General features: G+C 38.5%; 1 protein-coding gene across 1 annotated transcript in view; it reads left to right on the top strand.

The window, feature by feature from the left end:
* The first annotated feature begins 1691 nt into the window (after window positions 1-1691).
* Window positions 1692-22959, top strand: part of LOC115212767 (2-hydroxyacyl-CoA lyase 1) — a 35179-nt gene continuing 13911 nt past the window's right edge. The window contains exons 1-7 of the mRNA XM_029781444.2: window positions 1692-2062; window positions 7132-7236; window positions 10313-10353; window positions 15951-16031; window positions 16884-16956; window positions 18999-19076; window positions 21015-21109. Coding sequence (XP_029637304.1) covers window positions 2003-2062; window positions 7132-7236; window positions 10313-10353; window positions 15951-16031; window positions 16884-16956; window positions 18999-19076; window positions 21015-21109 — 533 coding nt within the window. The 5' untranslated portion in view covers window positions 1692-2002. The remainder of the gene's footprint in view (window positions 2063-7131; window positions 7237-10312; window positions 10354-15950; window positions 16032-16883; window positions 16957-18998; window positions 19077-21014; window positions 21110-22959) is intronic.

Raw genomic sequence — 22959 nt, 5'->3', positions numbered from 1 at the left:
AAAAAATATATATAGTGCAGTACTGTTTCTACTTCGCGGATTTTCACTTATCGCGGGGGGAACGTAACTCTCGCGGTAGTCGAGGGATTACTGTAACCTTTTCTAATGCAGGCTGTACTCGTAGAGTACTTTACTACATGAGTAATGGGATCTTTACCTTTTGACCTACAGATTTAAAAAATATTTTTTTGTAATTAAACACTTTCAAACTTTGTATATTGGTAGAATGTATGTATGTATGTATGTATGTATTATGTGAGCGTGTGTCTATCGGGTGCTATTCGAAAAACCCTTTGTAATGTTGGTTTTGTAACGAGTTACAGATACTCCTTTATAAATATAATGAATGAATAATATTTCGGAAACGTTTTACCTACTTTTATGTTGTACTTGCTTTAGTTCTTCGACAGCGGCCAAGTGGGGTTTTTTAATCTGGTACTAACTCTATTGAGCGTTTTAGTCCGAACCTCTACGGACACACAGCACGCACACATACACACAAATATACATATATACATTTGTGGGTACTACTTTGGCGTGTGATCTCTTCAAGGGAGATTACTTTAGGTTACTTTTTAGTTTACTTTGTGTTAATGCTACTTTCCGTATGATCTACGTGAGCAAATTTCCTTTGGTAGGTGACCAAAGCTCGTATTTTAATTATTATATAATTTTCTTATCAAAATAGTAAGAAGTTTGACAAAAAAATACATTTACAGTGCTAAATATGTACAAAATAATTTAAAAGATAACCTAAAGTAATCTTCCTTGTATATCACACACCAAAGTAGCACCCATGTGTGTATGTAAGTATATGTGTGTGTTTATATATATAGTAATAACAATAATAATAATAATAATAATAATAATAATAATAATAATAATAATAATAATAATAATGATAATAATCATCGTTTAACGTCCGCTTTCCATGCTAGCATGGGTTGGACGATTTTGACTGAGGGCTGGCGAACCAGATGGTTGCACCAGGCTCCAGTCTTGATTCGGCAGAGTTTCTACGGCTGGATGCCCTTCCTAACGCCAATAATAATAATAATAATAATAATAATAATAATTATGATTCATGGATGGAATTTATAAATATTTTAATGCATCGCTACGCGCATTCCCACAAGTCACATTTCATAGGACTATGATCATAAGAAACGTGTGATTTGTAGAAACACGCGTAGCGATGCATTAAAATATTTATAAATTTCATCCATGGATTATCATTATTATTATTATTACTATATCTATCCTACATTATATTAGCACAGCTCGATACAACCCCCCCCCCCAAAAAAAAAACTGTTATTGCTAGTTGGTATCATTAGGTTGTACTTGGCAAAATAAAATAGGAGCTTTTATATACATATTCAAAAACGTTTCCCGTAAACGATCTTAGAGGATGTGTGTGTATGTGTGTGTGCGTGCGTTCGTGCGTTCGTGCGTGCGTGTGTGTGTGTGTGAGTGTATGTGTGTGTGTGTTTGTGTACGTGCATGCATGCGTGTGTGCGTGAGTGCGTGCGTGCGTGAGTGCGTGCGTGCGTGAGTGCGTGCGTGCGTGAGTGCGTGCGTGCGTGAGTGCGTGCGTGTGTGTACAATGGACTTTCCCACACTTTCCGTTGACCAAATTCACTCACAAGACATTGGCCAACCCTAGGCTATAGCAGAAACCACTTGCCCAGTGTTGCACACCGGGAGTGAAAAAAACTCCACATGGTTGTAAAGTGACCTCCTTAAACACACTGTCGAGCTTGCTATTTACGAACAATTATTAAATATTAAAAAAATGTAAGAGAAAAACAAAGGAACAAAAGTATGAGACGTATAGAACATTAGACTAAATAATCCGACCGGAACAATATTCAGTCGACTAAATAATTTATAACTAAGCCAAGTGCTTCGACTGTCAGTTGTTGTGCTGAAGTCGACCTGAACTTCGCCCCTTGTTATGCGTGCTTAAAGACAGAACTTCGAGAGTTTCCAAGTTATTAAAATGACAGACACAGAAGAATTAGACGGTGCTACTATTTTGGCGAATGCTTTAAAACAACAAGTAAGCTTTATTATTATTATTGTTTTTAAAATTCCGGCAGAGGTTGACTTTGTCTTTCGTTCTTTCGGGGTGGATAAATTAAGTACCAATTGAGGAGTGGGGTCCTTGTAATTGACTTGCCCCCTCCCTCAAAATTTCAGCCCTTGTGCCTGCAGCAGAAAGGATTATTATTATTGTTATTAGAGCTGGTAGAATGGTTAGCACGCCGAGCTAAATGTAGCGGCAGTATATCTGGCTTTACCCCGGCTGGGGTTAACTTTACCTTTCGCGTACCAGTTGAGTCTTGGGGTCAATGTAATCGACTAACCCCCATCTCCCCAAAACTTCAGGCTTTGTGCCTGTAATAGAAAGGATTATAATTATTATTGTTCACTTTTGCAACCATTCCTTTCGATATTATGCTGGTTAAGAGAGTTGTAGACTGATAAAACTAATAGGGGCGTCGAACAAAATGCCTCGTCTCCTCTTATTCGAACACCACCGAGGTCAGCTTTGCCCTTTCACCCTTCTGTTGTTGAAATAAGAAAGTACAGGGCCTTCATGTATTTGACTGTTTACTCCCATTAAGAGTTGTGGTCTTGTATCTAAGACAGAACTCAATTTGTTATTGTTTTAGCTCCGGACCAAAGCGATGGGTCCTGTCAGAGGGCACTGGTCAACCTGAGTGAGATGATGTGGACTCCTTCCCCTTTCTGGTGAATGAAAAGCATTCCGATGGTGACTAACCCGTTTTTGTGTGCAGGATACACAGGAACATATTGTCTAATGTGTCTTTTAAAGGTGTGATTTGGAGATTTGGCTACTATTTTTAAACACCTGTCTCGTTAACTCATAATTTTTTGCTGGTTAAAAAGGTGAAAGTAGCCCGGTCAGAGTAGAATCGAGCGGAGTTTCGTTATAAGGGGAGTTTTTAAATTTTTTTTTACACCGCGCACTTCCAAATGATAGGGGGAGGGGCTTTTATTAAAAAAAAAGTTGAAAATCTATTTCCCCCTCTCCTTCTCTGGGGTCCTTAAAGACAGATTTTAGTTTTTTTTATTTTTTATTTTGCACTACACACTTGCAAGCGATGGGGTAAGCCTTTAAAAAAAATTAGAAATTAGAATGTTCCCCCACCCCACCCCCATTGCTCTCTAAAAGCTAACAGTAAAATAGAAAATAATGTTTATTTTTGTATACCGCAAATTTATTTATATTTGAAAATTTTTCTACTATTTTTTTCAATTGTAAAGTCTTTGATCAGATCCTCACTAAGACACCATGAATGCTTTGAAATTACATTTCCGATCGTGTACACTTCTTTGAATATTATTTTAGCAAATTTTAAAATGATTTCTTTTGTGCTGTAAACCGTTTACCATTTTTGTGGTGCCCCCTCCTTCCCTTGATGCCTGAAGCACAGGCTTATTTTGCTTAATGGTTAATCCAGCACTGCTTCTCTTAAAGCAGGCAGGATACTCTGTGGCTCTTAAGACATATGCAGCTCTTTCTGTAACTTTATAAAGAATATATAAAGTTGTGAATACATAAACATTATACATTTTATTAAAGTTTTGTTATGTAATCTTTAGAACTGAGTATGTTAATTTAAACACCCACTTTCATGTCTTTTGCACTCTCATTTCTTCTATTTCTCTCGAATTGAGTAATGTTTTTTATTTGATATTTTCTGAACTGCATCCGATGTTTATTAAATTATTATTTTAGTGTTGTAGTTTGATTAACCACTAGGTAAAGAGGCCTGTAAGTTGCTGGGCCATGTATAGAATACAAAATAATATGTGAAATAGCGATAGACTTTGTTTTGTGTGTGACTTTCTTCAGAAAATTTTCTTAAAAAGTTGACAGAAAAACATATAATGAAATCCTTTATACAAATCCACAATTTTTCAGTTAGAGGGCTCGCACTTTCTATGGTCATTCAAAACCATCCAAGGGTGGTCGTGCACATCTTTACATTTCCCCAGTCACCCCGCAAAACCATTAAAAAATCAATAGAAGTGACTTTTAAAAAAATTTTCTATCCAAAACCCAATCAAAATGCTTGAAACTTGATACACCAATTGAATGCCAGCTAGCTGTATGTGATTGGTCAGAGATTTGGACAGTACTGGCGTGTATGTGCGCACACATGCAGCTGTATATGCATGCACTAGCACTATGACCCAGCAACGCTGGGTCATAGTGCTAGTATTCTATAAAATCATAATTAACTGAGTCTCCTGTATTTTCTTTTACCCAAAGCCAGGAACTTTTCAGCGCCCCTTCATACATTTTAAATTGGATACCATTTACTTTGATAAGCAGTACTTCTTTTCATCTGCTGACCCTGTACTAGCAAGACATAGTCCACTAATCCAAGATATGACAGTAACTCTGAATAAGAACTGAATCAGAGTGTGACAGTCCCTCCAACCCATACCAGCATGGGTAGTGGGCATAAAAACGAGAATGAGGGTGATTTACAACTATAAAATATCAGCTATTAATTCATCATAGCCATTCTTTTTACACCTGCCTTCCATTCTGGTTCTGGTTACGTGGGCTGTGACACTCTAATTCAGTTATTCACTTCTTATTCAGAGATACTTTCTTCGATCAGTGGACCATGTCTTGCTTGTATAGTGTTGGCTGATCAAAAGAAGTACTGCATTTATCAAAGTATGTGCTATCTAATTAATTACAAAAGGCTAATTTAGTGTATGAAATTCTAGATCAATAGCTAATATTTTGTTGTCTCTGTCTACTAATGTGTGTTAATTATTTTTGATTACTTTATCCTCATTTCTGTCTGCACTCACTTCTACTCACTTCATACTTTGAGGGCCCATGAAGATATCTCATCACCACTATTTTATCTTTTGCTAGATCTACCCAGTCATTTTCAGCATCATCTTCATTATCATTTAACATCCTCTCTTCTAAATGTGAGTAGTCATGTAGCTCATCATCATCGTTTAACGTCTGCTTTCCATGCTAGCATGGGTTGGATGATTTGACTGAGGTCTGGCGAACCAGATGGCTGCACCAGGCTCCAATCTGATCTGGCATGGTTTCTACAGCTGGATGCCCTTCCTAACGCCAACCACTCCGAGAGTGTAGTGGATGATTTTACGTACCACCGGCACGAGAGCCAGTCAGGTGGTACTGGCAACGGCTATGTTCAAATGGTGCTTTTTTACGTGCCACCTGCACAGGAGCCAGTCCAGTAGCACTGGCAACGACCTCGCTCGAATGCTTTTTCACGTGCCACCGGCACAAGTGCCAGTAAGGCTACACTGGCAACGATCACGCTCGGATGGTACTCTTAGCGCTCCACTAGCATGGATGTCAGTCATCAAATTTGATTTGAATTTCACTTGCCTCGTCAGGTTTTCGCAAGCAGAGTTTAGTGTCCAATGAAGGAAAGGTATGCATAAGTGGGCTGGTTACACCCCTGGCATAGGCCACGAGGTTATGGTCTCGTTTATAGTAAAATTCCTGCTGTGCCTTCTCTCATACTTTAGCCCCTTATTGCCTAGAATAGCTCTTCCACTAAGGCTTTCTAGTCATGCAAGCTACATGGCAACCTCACTAATATTGGTGACACAAAAAAGCCCCCAGTGCACTCTTAAAGTGGTTGGCATTAGGAAGGGCATCCAGCCATAGAGACCAAACCAAAGCAGACATTGGAGCACAATGTAGTCCTAGGATCCACTGGATCCACTAACTCTGTCCAACACATTCTAGCATGAAGCATGGACATTAAATGGTAATGACAATGTGTCTGAAGAAAAAGGGGCAGCACCTCTGACCCTTTTCAAACCTTCACAACTGGTGGGGGAAACAAAGGATGTTATCTTCTCACCAGAGACCTGGTTTGAGTGCTTGTGATTTGGTGGATTCTGCCAAAAGCCTCCAAAGACTAGTCGGTGGTGGAGCTAAACTAAGTTAACAGGTTAAGTCTACCATTTATTAGAAATAAGAATAAGACTAAAACGACACAAGTTGAACTTCATTTGACTAGTATCCATGATATCTGCTGGTTTTCTCCACTGTTCACCAGGTACAGTCTTCACATCCATAGGTAGACAAACCTATGCATTTCTATATATGAGAGATGAGGAATTTACATTCAATGGATATTTGTCCTCATCTTGTTGTTAGCACAAACAACAAACAAGATGAGGACAAATATCTGTCGAATGTAAATAATAAACCTATGCATGTTTGAAAGCCGTCAGTTACCCTCACTATGGTTTAACCAGCCTGTGAAAGCCATTGCCTGGTGTGTGGCCACTGCTGCATGCAGGCAGCTTTGAAGAGCCACAGGTGAGAGCTGGGTGTCAGGTGAGGACCAAAGCAGATGAATTACTCCAAAGAGCACCACATATTCCCCCTTTGGAGATACTACGTCACCCAGCCACCCCATAGACCCCTAAGACTGGTGGAGCTGCACCAGGTGTTTATAAGCCATTTAAGAAACACACAAAAACCTTTAGATTCACTTCAACATTTAAATTTAATTTGTCAAAATATTTTCGTCACTCCGGAGTTTTGTCAGTGAACAGGTCACGGTCTCAAAGCAGCAAAAATATTTTGACAAATTAAATGTTGAAGTGAATCTAACGGTTTTTGTGTGTTTCTTAAATGGCTTATAAACACCGCAATTGTTTTTCCATTAAGTTACTGAACTTAATACATAATTCTTTGTATGTTTGTTCTGTCTCATGTATTGTACACACACTGTCCTACAATCATCCCTGAATATTTAAAAATGTTCTGCGGTGAGCTGGCAGAAATGTTAGCACGCCAGGCAAAATGCTAAGCGGTATTTCGTCTGTCATTACGTTCTGAGTTCAAATTCTGCCGAGGACGACTTTGCCTTTCATCCTTTCGGGGTCGATAAATAAAGTACCAGTTTCGCACTGGGGTCGATGTAATCGACTTATTCCCTTTGTCTGTCCTTGTTTGTCCCCTCTGTGTTTAGCCCCTTGTGGGTAGTAAAGAAATATATTTTAAAATGTCACATACCTGTGTATGATATGTTTGGCTTATAACTTGTTGCTTTTCTTTTCACTTTTATCCAGGGTATTGAATATGTGTTTGGCATTGTTGGTGTTCCAGTTATCGAAGTTGCAATGGCCATGCAAACTGCTGGCATCAAGTTTGTGGCTATGAGGAATGAGCAAGCTGTAAGTATTATTTACAAAAATCTCAAGTAAATTGAATGATTCCAGTTTTAGCCTCAAACTGTTCCCATCCATCAGTATTGAAATGGGCTGGGGTGAGAGTGGAAGGTTTTCAGAACTACAGGAGGAAGTCAAAAATTACATGCACTTTTGCCAGTACTTTCTTTAGGTTGGTTGCACTGCCTCCGGTGCTTGGATGCTAAAGGGTGGAACTCTTGGAGTTATGTAACCAAGATTCGACCTTGATCTCTTCAGTTTTCTTTCTTATGTTACAGAATAAAAATGGCTATTCTGTTGGCAACTACATCAAGGAAGAACAGAGATCTGTGATTTGATTTCTCTGGTCTGAAGGTGTGTCAGGGGCTGAAATTCAATCTAGGTTTCCAGTGCTCTACTGCATAGAAGTGTGTGAGAGGACCAAAAAGTTTGAAAATGTCCGAGCATAAAATTGTAACTTCTAGATAAGATGGTAGAAGAACAAACCACAAGGGGAAAATGGTGTATTGTTGATCTAGCGGCGGGGATAATTTTTGCCAAGACTAGCAAGTTTAGAGCAAAGTCAATTCCATCTATCCCAGTACTCAACTGGAACTTATTTTTAAGGAAGTACAAAACTCTAAATTTCTTCAAAGTAAGACGCTCTAACTTCAATGCACTTGTTGTAACACTTCAGCCTCTTTGCAAAGTCCTCCAAAGTGGAAGTGTCTGGGACTCTTGCCATAGCCTCCTTCATCTTCTCAGTGTCTTCAAAACAACTTCCTCTGATGTTCACCTTCAGCTTAGAGAACAACTGAAAGTCACAGGGAGCAAGGTCTGGATTGTAGGGTGGGTGAGAGAAAGATTTGATGCTCATCTCTGTCAAGTGGTTGGTTACCAGGAGAGAATTACGACAAGTAGTGTTTAGTAAGGTGTGTTCAAAGTGCTGTTACAGTTATTTCCTTCAATCTGGAATAACAAAAGTTGGCAGGTCAGCTTATTAGCAGTATAGTAATGCTATACTAAAATTACACTAATCTAAGGTAGTTATTGCTGACTCTCTTAACCCTTTCATGACTAATGCAGGAGTGGCTGTGTGGTAAGTAGCTTGCTTACCAACCACATGGTTCAGGGTTCAGTCCTACTGCGTGGCACCTTGGGCAAGTGTCCTCAACTTGTGAGTGGATTTGGTAGACGGAAACTGAAAGAAGCCCATCGTATATATGTATATATATGTGTGTGTGTGTGTATATGTTTGTATGTTTGTGTTTGCCCCCCCCCCCAACATCTCTTGACAACCGATGCTGGTGTGTTTACATCCCCGTAACTTAGCAGTTCGGCAAAAGAGACCGATAGAATAAATACTAGGCTTCCAAAGAATAAGTCCTGGGGTCGAGTTGCTCGACTAAAGGCGGTGCTCCAGCATGGCCGCAGTCAAATGACTGAAACAAGTAAAAGGGTAAGGAGTAACCTGGCTGAAACCGGCCCTAGCTCTGTAGTACAAATGTCTTGTTTTCATAAGTTTTGAATTAAAATCTTCCACCAAACCTTAGTCACAATTTATGTTCCTAACACTAGCTGAATGATAACTAAGTTATTTTACTAAATTCTTTGTTATATTTAAAATTAATTGAAAGAAAAACAGAGAATCTCAAAATAAATCCAGTAATGAAAGGGTTAAAGAAAGTCTCAAAATTCTGGAATGCACCTCATATTTTATTCATTCACTGAAATGTAATATACAAAATAGTAATGAGCTCTGCAAACGGTATCACAGGCTGCCTAATAGCCTTTTATGTTTAAACTTTATTTTAGATGTTTCTCTTGCATTATTTCGTTTTGAGGATCAGCTTTGTACTATCTTGATCACAGTTTCTTTCTATCTTTCTCCGCTCTACTTCTTCTGTTTGTATGTGTGATCATGTGCTAGGATATGTGTGTGTGTGTGATCATGTGCTAGGATATGTGTGTGTGTGTGTGTGTGTTCTTATTCTATATTATCTTTGTGCAATGGAGCTCATATTTGTATGTATGCCTGCATGCGTGTGTGTGTTATGACTTCCCACCTTGTGTACCAATATAATCTATATATATAAAGCTGAAGTTGTCTGTGTGTGTGTGGCAGGTTTAGTAGCCTTCAACTAACACTACTCCTCCGATACCTTGCAGCGCAAGTTGACCAAAATTGAGAGTATGACAGAAGAAGGGTTGCTCTTCATTCCGTAAAAGATAAAATTCAAATCAGACCATGTTAAGACTAAAAATTATTAACATCAAAAAGGTGCTTTTTTTTCTATGAAAATCGCGATTTTTTTACTGCTGTGTCGCCATTTTTCAGTGTATTTCAACCAGAAAAATGTTCACTTAAAGAGAATAACAAGCTACATAATGCAAAACTTTTACTTTTCAAAAATTCCAATTCTAAAGGGTCGAAACAAACCTGAGCAACGTCGGGCGATACTGCTAGTATTATAATAAAGTTGTGTATTTTTTACAAGATGGTATGGTGAATTTCATCACTTCACCAGCATTAAAAAGGTTTGTCTGTGGTTAGACTAAAGAGAGCTTTCTAGCCTGTATCAGCTCTTATTTGATTGCTGCCCTCCTAGATGAATAATCTGCAAAATGACTTGCAGAGTTCATGTCTCCTGCATACACACCATTCCAATGAATAAATAAAAAACATAGACCTAATGCAAATCAATAACTGATCACTCTTTCACAATGATGTTAACAATCAAAGCCACTCTAATCAATAGGGAGAAAAATCATTTTGATCTTGCTTGTCTTTGAGGGTTAGTGAGGTGAGTACAGGAGTGAAGACATGATAGTCAGTGTCATAGACTTTAGAGCAAAGGGTGCAAGCACACCCTCCAAATTTTTGGGGTGGGTGGAGAAGGACAATGAAAACACCTTGAAAATCCTCCAGTAAAACTGGGTTTGTATCCCTTAAGCAAATTTCATTCCTGCATTTATGGTCAACATTTACTTATTGTGTTTGACTAACCTAATTGACTGTAAATAAAAGCTTGGAGAGCAAAAAGATATAATTTAGTTTTTAGTTCCTGTTGCTTTTCTAATGGTGTGCAATTTTGTCTTCCAGGCTTCTTACGCTGCTAGTGTGATTGGTTACCTAACAAGAAGGTAAATTATTCTTTTTCTTGGTATAGGAGGAATTCAAATCTTGCAATGGTCCTTGTGGTGTATCATTTGAGCACTGGGCCTTGTGGTGTATCAGATATCTTATTTCAGTGAAAAAAATTAAAACCGGGCACATATTTTACTTGCATCAATGAAAATAAAAATAGAGCGAGGCACTTTTGTTCACTTTAATTGGAAACATTTCTTTACTACCCACAAGGGGCTAAACACAGAGGGGACAAACAAGGACAGACAAACGGATTAAGTCGATTACATCCACCCCAGTACTTAACTGGTACTTAATTTATCGACCCTGAAAGGATGAAAGACAAAGTCGACCTCGATGGAATTTGAACTCAGAACATAACGGGAGACGAAATACGGCTACGCATTTCACCCAGCGTACTAATTGGAAACAGATGTTGCTGCTGCATTACTACTGGATAAAGACCACTCAGCCATGTGAACAATTGTTCAAGTAATTCAGATATAGATATAATCCATGTCAGTGCTTCTCAAACTATGTGATGTGGTGTACTGGCAGTTTTTTTTTCCAATGTGCCAAGGACCAGTAATATTTCTTAGTAATATTAATTTATACTGGAAACAATATATATAATGAATATAATAAAAGTTGACAATTTTTTTCATCATATACTCTTTTACTTGTTTCAGTCATTTGACTGAGGCCATGCTGGAGCACCACCTTTAGTCGAGCAAATCGACCCCAAGACTTATTCTTTGTAAGCCTAGTACTTATTCTATCAGTCTCTTGTGCCGAACCACTAAGTTACGGGGACGCAAACATACCAGCATCGGTTGTCAAGCGATGTTGGGGAGACAAACAAACACACAAACACACGCATATATATATATATATACACATATACGATAGGCTTCTTCCAGTTTCCAATACCAAATCCACTCACAAGGCTTTGGTCGGCCCGAGGCTATAGTAGAAAACACTTGTCCAAGGTGCCATGCTGTGGGACTGAACCTGAAATCATGTGGTTGGTAAGCAAGCTGCTTACTACACAGCCACTCCTGTGCCTATTTTTCCATTTTCATTTCATTTGGGTTTGAGTCCATGCTCAGGCCAAGTCGAAGACTCCACCCTCAGAGTCTGGTGTGGTTGCCAGGTTGTATTCTCTGCTTAATTTTGACATGTGTAGGAGCGAGTTTGAGTCAGTTTGTGCTCGTTGTGTATATCCTGGGAGATGGGGTTCATCTCTAATGGTGCTTAAGTATCTATCCAGTTGCAATTTGAATGATTCCACACTGCATCCTGATAGATTTCTGACATGTACCGGAATGGAGTTGAACAGTTGTGCTCCTCGAACCAACAGACTTGATTCTCGCAGGGTTTTTGCTGCCTGGCCAGCCTTTTTGTTGATTGGTGGCAGCTGGCAGCGTCTTCCGTGGCGCAGTGAGTGGTAGGTTTTGATACCAAAGTTTGGCACCTTCTGCTCTATCATTTTCCAAATGTATATAATTCGGTATCGTTCAAATCTTCTTTCTATTGAGTACATCCTCAAGGTTTTGAGTCTTTGCCAATAGTCCAGGTCCCTCGTTTCTGAGAAGTATGAGGTAAAATTTCTTTGGAGCGATTCTATCTTAGATAGTTGGCCTTTTGTTGTTGGTGTCCACAACTGAGAACAGTAGTCAATCCTCGGAAGTATCATACAATATTACATAAGTATTTTATGTTTCTTTCTTTTCTGGAAACTCACTGTGGACTGGTGCCATGGACCACCACTTTAAGTAGCACTGATCTATGTCAAATTTTTTATTTCTTTTAACAAATAACTACAATAAACAGTTGAAACTCTCTCAATTTTACAAGTATTTCATTAGATGTTATTGCTGAGTCCAGACTTGTCATCACAGAATCACTACTTGAAGATAGGCCTTCAGTCATCTTCTCAAAATGCCGTAACTCATCAATGTTATGGAAAGATTAAGTTTTTGACAAATCTCCAAATTTCAGGATATGAAAATGATTCACTGGAGTAGATCCCCCATTGCCTTTTCCAAGACCATGGCACATAAAAGCACCCACTACACTCTCGGAGTGGTTGGCATTAGGAAGGGCATCCAGCTGTAGAAACTCTGCCAGATCAGATTGGAGCCTGGTGCAGCCATCTGGTTCGCCAGCCCTTAGTCAAAATCGTCCAACCCATGCTAGCATGGAAAGCGGACGTTAAACGATGATGATGATGATGACAGGATTTTAAATCAGCACTGCTTGTTAACTACACACTAGTAAGTCTAAGTCCTCGATACAATGTTTGGAAACAGGATGGAATGTCATAGATAGAAAGCCTTTTATCGTTAGTCTTTTCTAGATCAAGGCTGGCCTGGATTGAACCATCAGAAGGTTGTACCCCACTCACTATGATACATGGTGTCTCCCCTCTAGTCAGTAAACTGATGGTAGATATGGAATACCTCAGTGGTTACATTACTGAACTGCAATCTGTGAGCTCAGTGGTTATAGTATTGGGCTACAAGCATTACACTGGAATAGCCTAAGAGCAATAATATTAATTTCAATTTTGGCACAAGGCCAGCAGTTTCAGAGGAGGGGGTAAGTTGATTACATTGACCCCAATGCTCAACTGATACTTATTTTATCAATGCCAAAAGGATAAAAGGTAAAATCAACCTTGGCAGAATTTGAACTCAGAATGTAATGACATACAAAATGCCACTTTGCATTTTGCCCAGTTGCTAACGACGCCAGCTTGCTGCCTTCCCATGAGTGAGCTACAATATTGAACTATAATCTCCCTACCCTTCAGCAAGTAAGCTTTTAGTAGAAATGGCTTAATGACTGCAATATTGAATGACAAGTTTCTTAAAGATGATGTTTTGTTCATGTTATTGTATGTCTGGGAAATAAACTTGATTCTATGTACCTTATTTCTTTCACCTTACTGCCAAAAATAGATATCAATGACATCTTTACATGGTTTCTTGACCAGCTGGAAATACTGCCTATAACCAAAATATACATTAATACTTGTAAAAATGGATACTAAACAGTTTATAAGTAGCTTTATGTTACTCTCTGTTTTTTGCAAATCTCTATATATAAAGCTGAAGTTGTCTGTGTGTGTGTGGCAGGTTTGGTAGCCTTCAACTAACACTATCTCCTCCAAGACCCTACGGTGCAAGTTGACCAAAATTGAGAGTATGATAGAAGAAGGCTTGTTCTTCATTCTGTTGAAGATAAAATTCAAATCAGACCATGTTAAGGCCAAAAATTATTTACATCAAAAAGGTGCTTTATTTCTATGAAAATCCCTATTTTTTACGATTTTTTTACTGCTGTGTCGTCATTTTTCGCTGTATTTCAACCAGAAAAATGTTCACTTAAAGAGAATAACAAGCTACATAATGCAACATTTTTACTTTTCCAATTCTAAAGGGTCGAAAAGAAAACAAACCTGAGCAACGCTGGGCGATACTGCTAGTTAATATATATTTCTATTGAGGATTGTAGTTAAGAAGAATCATTAGGACCTCAGACAAAATGCTTCTTATGGTTTTTTGTGATTTTTAAAAAAATTTACAAACCATTACATAGAGTTCAAATACTGTCAAGATCAGCTTTGCCTTTCATCCTTCCAATACATTAATAAACTAAAGTGCTTGTCAAGTACTGGTATTATATATACTCAACTATTTTCTCATCTTCAAGCATCCATAACTGAGACACATTTCACAATACTGTACCAAGAATTTCTGTCTCCCATTAGCTTTAGTAAGGTCTAAATTTCATGTTGTGTGTCTGAACTAATAATACCAATGTAACTGAGTGGCCTTTGTATTCCCTTAAGGTGCAGAAGTTTCCAAAATATAACCTTTAACATTGCCTCTTGTTCAGCAAGATAGCAGAAGCCAGCAAAGCCTGCCCTGTATTGAGCCATCATATCCTCTTCCAAAATGTGTGGCTTTGTGTCAATGTTAGAAATTTGTATTAATCTCCATTTGAATTCATTAGTAACCTTTCTGTTTGGATTTATTTTCAGGAATAGTTCTTCATGTTGTGGTTACTTGTCTCTATGTTTCTATTTCAGAATAGTTTTTACTTTCTTTTTGCCAAGGTTGTTAAAAGAGTTAAGGCAATTCTCATGAAACTTGCCAGCTTTCAATGGTCTGGTGAAGTCATCAACATGGTTTATATTCAGTTACAACACCCCTTTTTAGATCAACGACAGGATTTGAACCCAGACCACAAATTTCTGGAAAAAACATCCAAGGCATTCCTCTAATGCTTTAATGCAGGATTTGAATGTTAGTGATTCATATATGTATGTTGCTTTAGCCTCTAAGTAGCTAAGTCCACCTAGGTGTACCACATGATGCTATAACTCACCAGAAGAAACATGAGCCAATGAGAGAGACTTTATATGGTTAATCTAAGATATTTTAGACATTACAGCCTTAAATCCCAGATACGCTACCATATTCAAAAAGGAACTACATGTTGGATAATGTAGTTCCAGATACTTTATATCTGGATAGAAGATAGGATGGTCACAGCTGGAATGCTTTTTGATCATAGTTCTATCTAGTCTGAATTGACCCAAGATGATAAACAACACAATGATGTAATCAGTAACAACCTATGGATTTGATGATTAATACATTAGTTTGCAATATAGGTTTAATTCAATCTGTTTCCATCTGTGGGGAGAGTTTCCTGTGACAAACCAGTCTTGTAGTCAAGGAATGATATTTGCCTATCATTTGTTTCATATTCTGGAAACTGAGTATAAGCCCCAACCCCGTGTATCTTTGTGATTCACAAGCCAGGTAAACATCTACCCTGACTTTAATCACTAACACTATTGCTAACTTTACCTGATGCTATAAAAAAAAGTAACCTGAAATATATCAAAGCATACCTATGATTGCTCCCACAGTTATTCATTACTCCAAAGAATTTGTTCTAAGTTTACTCAATGTTATAAAAAAGAATTACCCCTAATTTTAATCATTTTTATGAAAAATTATCCCTAAATTTGCCCCCAAATTATAAAGGTTTTCCTGTTATTTGCTTATTGCTGCAGATGGTTAAATTTATCCAATGCTATAAAGAATTCTGTTGTGTCTGGGGAGAGTCATTTTCTTTTTGTGCCTTATTATGTAACACACTCACCGGTAAAATTTCCACTTCTTTCTTATTTTTATTGTACTAAAATTTTCAAAACTATTGAAAAGGTTGCAAGACACAATGAAAATTTTAGGACAATAAAAATAAGAAAAAAGTGGAAATTTTACCGGTGAGTGTGTTACATAATAAGGCACAAAAAGAAAATGACTCTCCCCAGACACAACAGAATATGCTTCAATACACAAAATCATATAAAGAATCTTGCAAACCAAATCCAAAAACGAACTGCAATTTACCAATTCCTATAAAAGAGTTGTTATATCCACCAACACTATATAATGTAGTCCCTGCAATACTACAAAGATTTGCCTCAAAAATGTATCCAGCACCATTAAAGATTGTTGTTATATTTATCCAGTGCTACAGAAAATTCTGCCTAAATATCATCCAATGCTATAATTTGTTCCTATATTTTCAGACCAGCAGCTTGTCTTGTAGTCTCAGGTCCTGGTTTAGTACATGCTCTTGCTGGTGCTTCCAACGCTATGGAGAATTGTTGGTATGTATTTGTTTGCCACTTATCAGTAGAATAAGTACCAGTAATATATTGTGCAATGTAAACAAGCCAATAATAGCAGTGTTTTACTTTTTAAGACTGTTTGATGCTTAGTTGAAAGAAATCATTATTAAGTTGGTGCAGATTGCTGCAGATAGCATCAATGTTAAACCACAATTTTTTTTTTCACAATGCACAGTAGTTTCCGTTCCTACTCATTTTTGATCCTCATCTTCATTGTTGTCACCATAGCAACCAGTGATCTCGTTATGGCTGTGTGATCACATCCTAAAATGTTGTTTTAACAATGATTATAAGATTATATAAGACTGGAATTAAAAAATTCTATTTACATTTAGCTATATTGTAAAATTTACCATCGTCGTTCCTATATTATGTATTACTAGCAGTGTCGCCCGGCGTTGCTCGGGTTTGTAAGGGAAATAACTATATAACCATTTTTAGAGAGTTATAGCCAAAAATTAGCAAAAAAATGCATTAAAACTAGAAAAAAAATTATGGTAAATTTTTTTTAAATCGTTGACTCATCGTAGACATTTTTAGAGAGTTACTTCCCTTATATAATAGCGAAAAAATGCATTAAAATGGAAAAAAATTATGGTAAATTTTTTTTTAAATCGTAGACTCATCATAGACGCGCGCTAATACCCAGAAGGGCTCGATATGAATCACGACTATAAGATACCCGGTTTTGGTTAAACTGCACCGCAAAATGTGGGAGTAGTTAGGAATCTAAATCGTAGGAGACAGACACACAACTTCACTTTTATATATAAAGATTAAATGCTTTCAGTCTCCTAAATGGGATTTACTAACCTGGTGTATTTCTTCCAGGCCAATGTTACTTATTGGGGGTTCTTGTGAGAGACAACAGGAAGGCATGGGAGCTTTTCAAGAATACCCACAGGTAAGTATATCTTCAGATACTGATACATGTGTTGTCTGACTTCTTTTGTCCATCATCTATATAATAATTGAAGGAGATGGTTATGGTAATGGTGAGACAGTTTACCACTGCGTCCTCTGCTGCCATCATTACCATTTACCATCACTGCCTTTACTTTTGTTATCCCCTATTGCTTGGTTTACGTTCTTACCTTACACCCAACTCTTAACTGCACTCTTCAAAGTTACCTCCCTTCTTAATTTTACCCAAGCCAATGAAGGAGCCTCCATGTGGTTGCTGGACCTGCTTAGAAATAGCAGCCAAATTTCGTTCAATTTATACTCTACAATCTTAAGAAAAGAAAGACACATTAGACAATGTGGTCCCAGATGTAACCTTTTAGGACATATCTTAGCACCTTCAATCAACTGGGATTAAGAATCACATTCAATACCTACCTAAAAATAGCTAATTTCTTCATCATCATCATCATCATCATTTAGCGTCCGCTTTCCATGCTAGCATGGGTTGGACGGGTCAACTGGGGTCTGTGAAGCTGGAAGGCTTCGTCAGGCCCAGTCAGATCTGGCAATGTTTCTACGGCTGGATGCCCTTCCTAACGCCAACCACTCCGCGAGTGTAGTGGGTGTTTTTTACGTGCCACCTGCACAGGTGCCAGACAGAGCTGGCGAACGGCCACGAACGGATGGTGCTTTTACGTGTCACCGGCACGGGGCCAGGCGATGCTGGCAACGGACACGAACGGATGGTGCTTTTACGTGCCACCGACACGGGGCCAGACAGAGCTATGTTAAAAGACACTTGCTCAAATTGCCATGCTGTGGGATTGAACTCAGAACCACATGGTCTCAAGCCAAACATCTTAAGCATACAGCCACACTTACATATATACTCTTTTACTCTTTTCAGTCATTTGACTGTGGCCATGCTGGAGCACAGCCTTTAGTTGAACAAATTGACCCCAGAACTTATTCTTTGTAAGCCTAGTACTTATTCTATTGGTCTCTTTTGCTGAACTGCTAAGTTACAGAGAGACAAAAACACACCAACATCAGTTGTCAAGCGATGGCGGGGGTATAAACAAAGAAACAAACACGTAAACATATATACATGTATATATACATGGTGGGCTTCTTTCAGTTTCCATCTACCAAATCCATTCACAAGGCTTTGGTTGGCCTGAGGCTTTAGTAGAAGACACTTACCCAAGGTGCCATGCAGTGGGACTGAACACGGAACAATGTGGTTGGGAAGCAAGCTTCTTACCACACAGCCACTCCTGCACACACACACACATGATGGACTTCTTTCAGTTTCCATCTACCAAATCCACTCAGAAGGCTTTGGTTGGCTTGAGGCTATAGTAGAAGACACTTTCCCAAGGTGCCACACATTTGGACTGAACCTGGAATCATGTGGTTGGGAAGCAAACTTCCTACCACACAGCCCTGTCTGTGCCTATATAAGAGAAAAAAAATGACTTTTGCTTCTATTTTTTGTTATTAATGTGTTGTTCGGAAAGTTTGTGCCAATTTATAGTAGCTTACCTTTCGACTTATTTTAGAACATGGTTGAGTCCATAAAATAGGATTTGACTACACCTCCATTTAGGACACAGTTTAAGCTATCTTTTCATGGAAGAAGGTTTATGTTCCTATAACCTGTGTTAATTCTGTATTCCCTTTAAAATGGAAGATAAGAAAGTTCATTTTCGGCACTTGATGCTTTGGGAACCAGACAAAAATTGCTGCAGTGGTAAGCTGGTAGAATTGTTAACATTTGGTTAAAATTCTTAGCAGCGTTTTGCTTGTCTGAATATTCTGAGTTCAAATTCCACTGAGGTTAACTTTGCTTTTCATCCTTCTGGAGTTTATAAAATAAGTATCAGTTGAGCAATGAGGTTGATGTAATTGACTTACCCCTTCCCCAAAATTGCTGGCCTTGTCAAGCATTTCTTTCAGTTATATAAACAGGGTAAGATCTGTGTGCATATTAAGAGAAGTTTTACTTTAAAAAAAAATAAACTACATTTTTTTTTAAAGGTGGAATATGCCAGAAATTTCTGCAAGTACAGTGCCCGACCCAGCTGTCTACAACGGATTCCAGTTTTTGTAGAAGCTGTAAGTATTGATAATTGTTTATTTGTTTTCTTTTAGGGAGTCAGTTCTTATGTGTGTGTTTAATGTGTTCTCTCAGCAAGAAATTTTTTATGAAAACTTTAAACTTGCAAGTTTTAAATGAGTTTTTAAGAGCTTGTTATTGGCATGAAATGTTCTGAATTATGAGACTGTGTTGGTTTGAATTGGGATGATATTGGAGAGAAGCATATTGGTGAAAGAAATAAAGGATGTATTACTTGGAAAAGTTTTTGGACGTTTGTTCATTGTTTAACGTCCGCTTTCCATGCTAGCATGGGTTGGACGATTTGACTGAGGACTGGTGAACTAGATGGCTGCACCAGGCTCCAATCTGATCTGGCAGAGTTTCTACAGCTGGATGCCCTTCCTAATGCCAACCACTCCGAAAGTGTAGTGGGTGCTTTTACGTGCCACCGGCATGAGGGCCAGTTAGGCGGTACTGGCAACGGCCATGCTGAAATGGTGTTTTTTACATGCCACCTGCACAGCTCAAATGTATGTTGTGTTAATCTGTTAGATTATGAGCAAAAGAGAAATTATTTTCAATGATGCCTTTATATAATACAGGTAAAGACCTCTTTCAGTCATGAATGACCATGGGATTGCACCTAGAAAGTTACTCTCCGAGGCACAAGTTGGGGCAAGGTTGTTTATGGGAGACCATCATTTGCCTATGCATATCAGCCTCTCCTCTCCATGCCACCAGTGTCATCCAAGGGAAAGGCAAAGGCCGATTCAGCTTGGCACCAGTGATGTCGCAGTTCATTTCTACAGCTGAGTGAACTGGAGCAACATGAAATAAAGTGTCTTGCTCAAGACCATAACACACAGCCTGATGCCCTAACCACTGAGCCATGTGCCTTCACCATAATACAGGTAGCCATGCATCTTCTCAATAGCAAGGCACTTCTTCATGTTCCTCTATCTTGCTTTAAATAATAATAATAATAATAATAATAATAATGAAATTATTGTATACAGTGCTCAGGTGCACCACAACTTGTCAAAAGTGTGTATAAAGCATATGCAAGAATTTTTTGCATAATAAGATAAAAAACCAAGGCTGTGTAGCATTTACCTGACACCTTTTGGTCTCAACGACACCATTATCTCCTATAAAGCATATGCAGTAATGTACAAATGTCTGGGAAGTGAACAGTGCATGAGTCAGATACATGCTTGCATGTGTATGGAGGGGAGAAAATCAGGTGTAGTGTTGGCAAATCTCAGGAAGCATGGAAGTTTTGAAGGATGCAGTGCTCCGATAACTAACAACTGATGCCGGCAGTTTGTTCCAACTCTCAACACATGATATTGTATGAAGTATATATGTGAAGGCACATGGCTCAGTGGTTAGAGCACCAAGCCTATAATTGTTAGGTTGAAGCCATCTGCTCGCGATACCAGAGGGCGCACACTCTCCTACTCTGATGTAATCTCCAGGGATACAGGCATCCAGCAACAGGACTTCCGTAATGCTATGATGGACCGTGAAGTCTGGTGTAACATAGTAAATTCCATTGTCTCGACGACGGTCGAACAATGATGATGATAGGTTGAAAGTCTGATTATCAGACTGGGTTGTGTGTTGTATTCTTGAGCAAGACACTTTATTTCATGTTGCTCCAATTCACTCCTCTGTAAAAATTAGTTTCAACATTTCTGGTGTCAGGCTGTATCAACCTTTACTTTTTCATTGGACAACATTGGTGGTTTGGAGATGAGAGACTGGTATGCATGGTCAACTGCTGGTCTTCCCCAGGCTTGTGCCATGCAGGGGAAGTTTCTAGGTGCAGTCCCATGGTCATTCATGACTGAAGGGAGTCTTTACCCTTTACCCTTATATATGTGATATTGGAAAATAAAATGATGATAATGTTGATCATATAACTTTAAAGTCTTTTCTCCATTTCATATTAGGCTGTAAGAATTTCTCTTTATGGACGTCCTGGAGTTAGCTACTTAGATCTACCAGCTGATATGATAACAGCTGCTGTTGATTCTTCATCAGTTGTGTGAGTACATGTTTATAAAAATTCTCTACTTTTCTTGAACCAAAGCTTGCTTGTATTTTGGCTTTAAATAAATAAAATAAATGCTCCCTTTTAAAGCCTAGCCAGGCTCATGGGCCCGGTTTCCCAGATTCAATGGTGTATGTGTTCCCCAGCTGGATGGGACACCAGTCCATCGCAGCGTTACTCATTTTTGCCAGCTGAGTGGACTGGAGCAATGTGAAATGAAGTGTTTTGCTCAAGAACCCAACGCGTCACCCAGTCCAGGAATCAAAACCACAATCTTTACAATCATGATGCTGACACCCTAACCACTAAGCCACGCGCCTCCACAAATCTTATCAACCCTTAATCAAATTGTTTAGTTTCATGATACAGAAACGTTTGGATTAGTTTTCAACTAACATAAAAACATAACATTATCCATATTCTTAGTTAAGAGAGCAGATATAGTCAAATGATTCAGTAACAGACAACCAGCTGAGATGTTTGTGGTTCATATTCCACTTACTGGCTTCATTTGTGTGTATCACCAAGTAGGTACCACAGCTCCAAGTGTCACAGGAAGTAAGATTTCTTACTGCAAGTAGGTACCTACAGTGGTATAATCCTCTGCTGGCAATAGGTACTATAGGGTTTTATAACCTTGCTGTATTTAGGTACCACAGGATTATATACTTCACTGCTGTCTATGAATCATTAGGTATTAAAATTCTGTGATATAAGTTGGTACCACAGAATATATTTCTTGTTGTAATTAGGTACTTCAATGCATTATAATTTCTATATTTATATTATATTATGTTATATTCTCTGCTAAGTGCTGCTGCATAATATATTCCCTGCTGTAGATTGGTATCACAGGAAGTATAATTCCCTATGGTAAACAGGTGTCACACAATGATATAATTCCTTATTGGAAGTCATTACAACAGGCTGCTTTTAACCCTTATTTTAAATTGGTATCAAGGGCAGTATAATGACCTGTTGTTAATAAGTCCACAAATTGGTATAGATCCCTACAGTAAGTTGGTACCATACAGTAGTAGAATTCCTTGTCAGAAATCAGTACTACAGACTTCTTTAAACACTTACTGTAAGCAGGTATCAAGGGTGGTATAATAGCCTTTTGTGAATAGATCCCACAGGTTGGTATAAATCCATGCTGCAAGTAGTTACCACATGGTTGTACACTTACTCTAGGTACATGCTGTCCTGTAAAACTGACAAGCAATTCATCAGCTTCTATGAATGAGTTCAAAAATATTCTCTAGACCCACACCCTCTCCAGAGTGAGATTTGTGTATTATCTGTTTAATTTTAAGGGAAACTAAATACAAATATCCACTCTGTGGACTCGAATATATTGTGACAATAGTGAGCAGGTTACAAAGAAGATGTAACAAGATGAGAGTTCTAGAACACTGGAGGGGTGTCTGGTCTTATCTTGTCACATACAAGTCAAAGAGAAGAAACCAAAAATCCAGCTGTCTTCGATAACAATAAATAGTACTTTATTCTTCGGGTTCACAGGTAAAATATATACCTATATATTTCTTATGGGCGAACCAGCAGCCAAGTCCTCAGGACTGTACATAAATGTTCACTCGGGTAAGCCAAGAAGATACGGTGTTCATTCCCATTTCGAAGAGAGAGCTTCTCTGTGTGTAGGGTTTTCCCTGAGAGAAGTTTTAGCCACGTCCGCTCGTTAGGGCTGCTTTTTCAAAAAGACCGATTTAGCGGTTGCGCTTTCAGGTTGCAGTTCCTGCGCATGAGGGAACTTCCAGTGGCCTACTGGAAGTAATCCAATTCTGTGCATGCGTGCTGAAATTTCCATAGTAGCGTCACTACAA

Source organism: Octopus sinensis, linkage group LG1, assembly GCF_006345805.1.
Source record: "Octopus sinensis linkage group LG1, ASM634580v1, whole genome shotgun sequence".
Lineage (NCBI taxonomy): Eukaryota > Metazoa > Mollusca > Cephalopoda > Octopoda > Octopodidae > Octopus > Octopus sinensis.
This window is presented reverse-complemented; position numbering and strand designations above follow the sequence as displayed.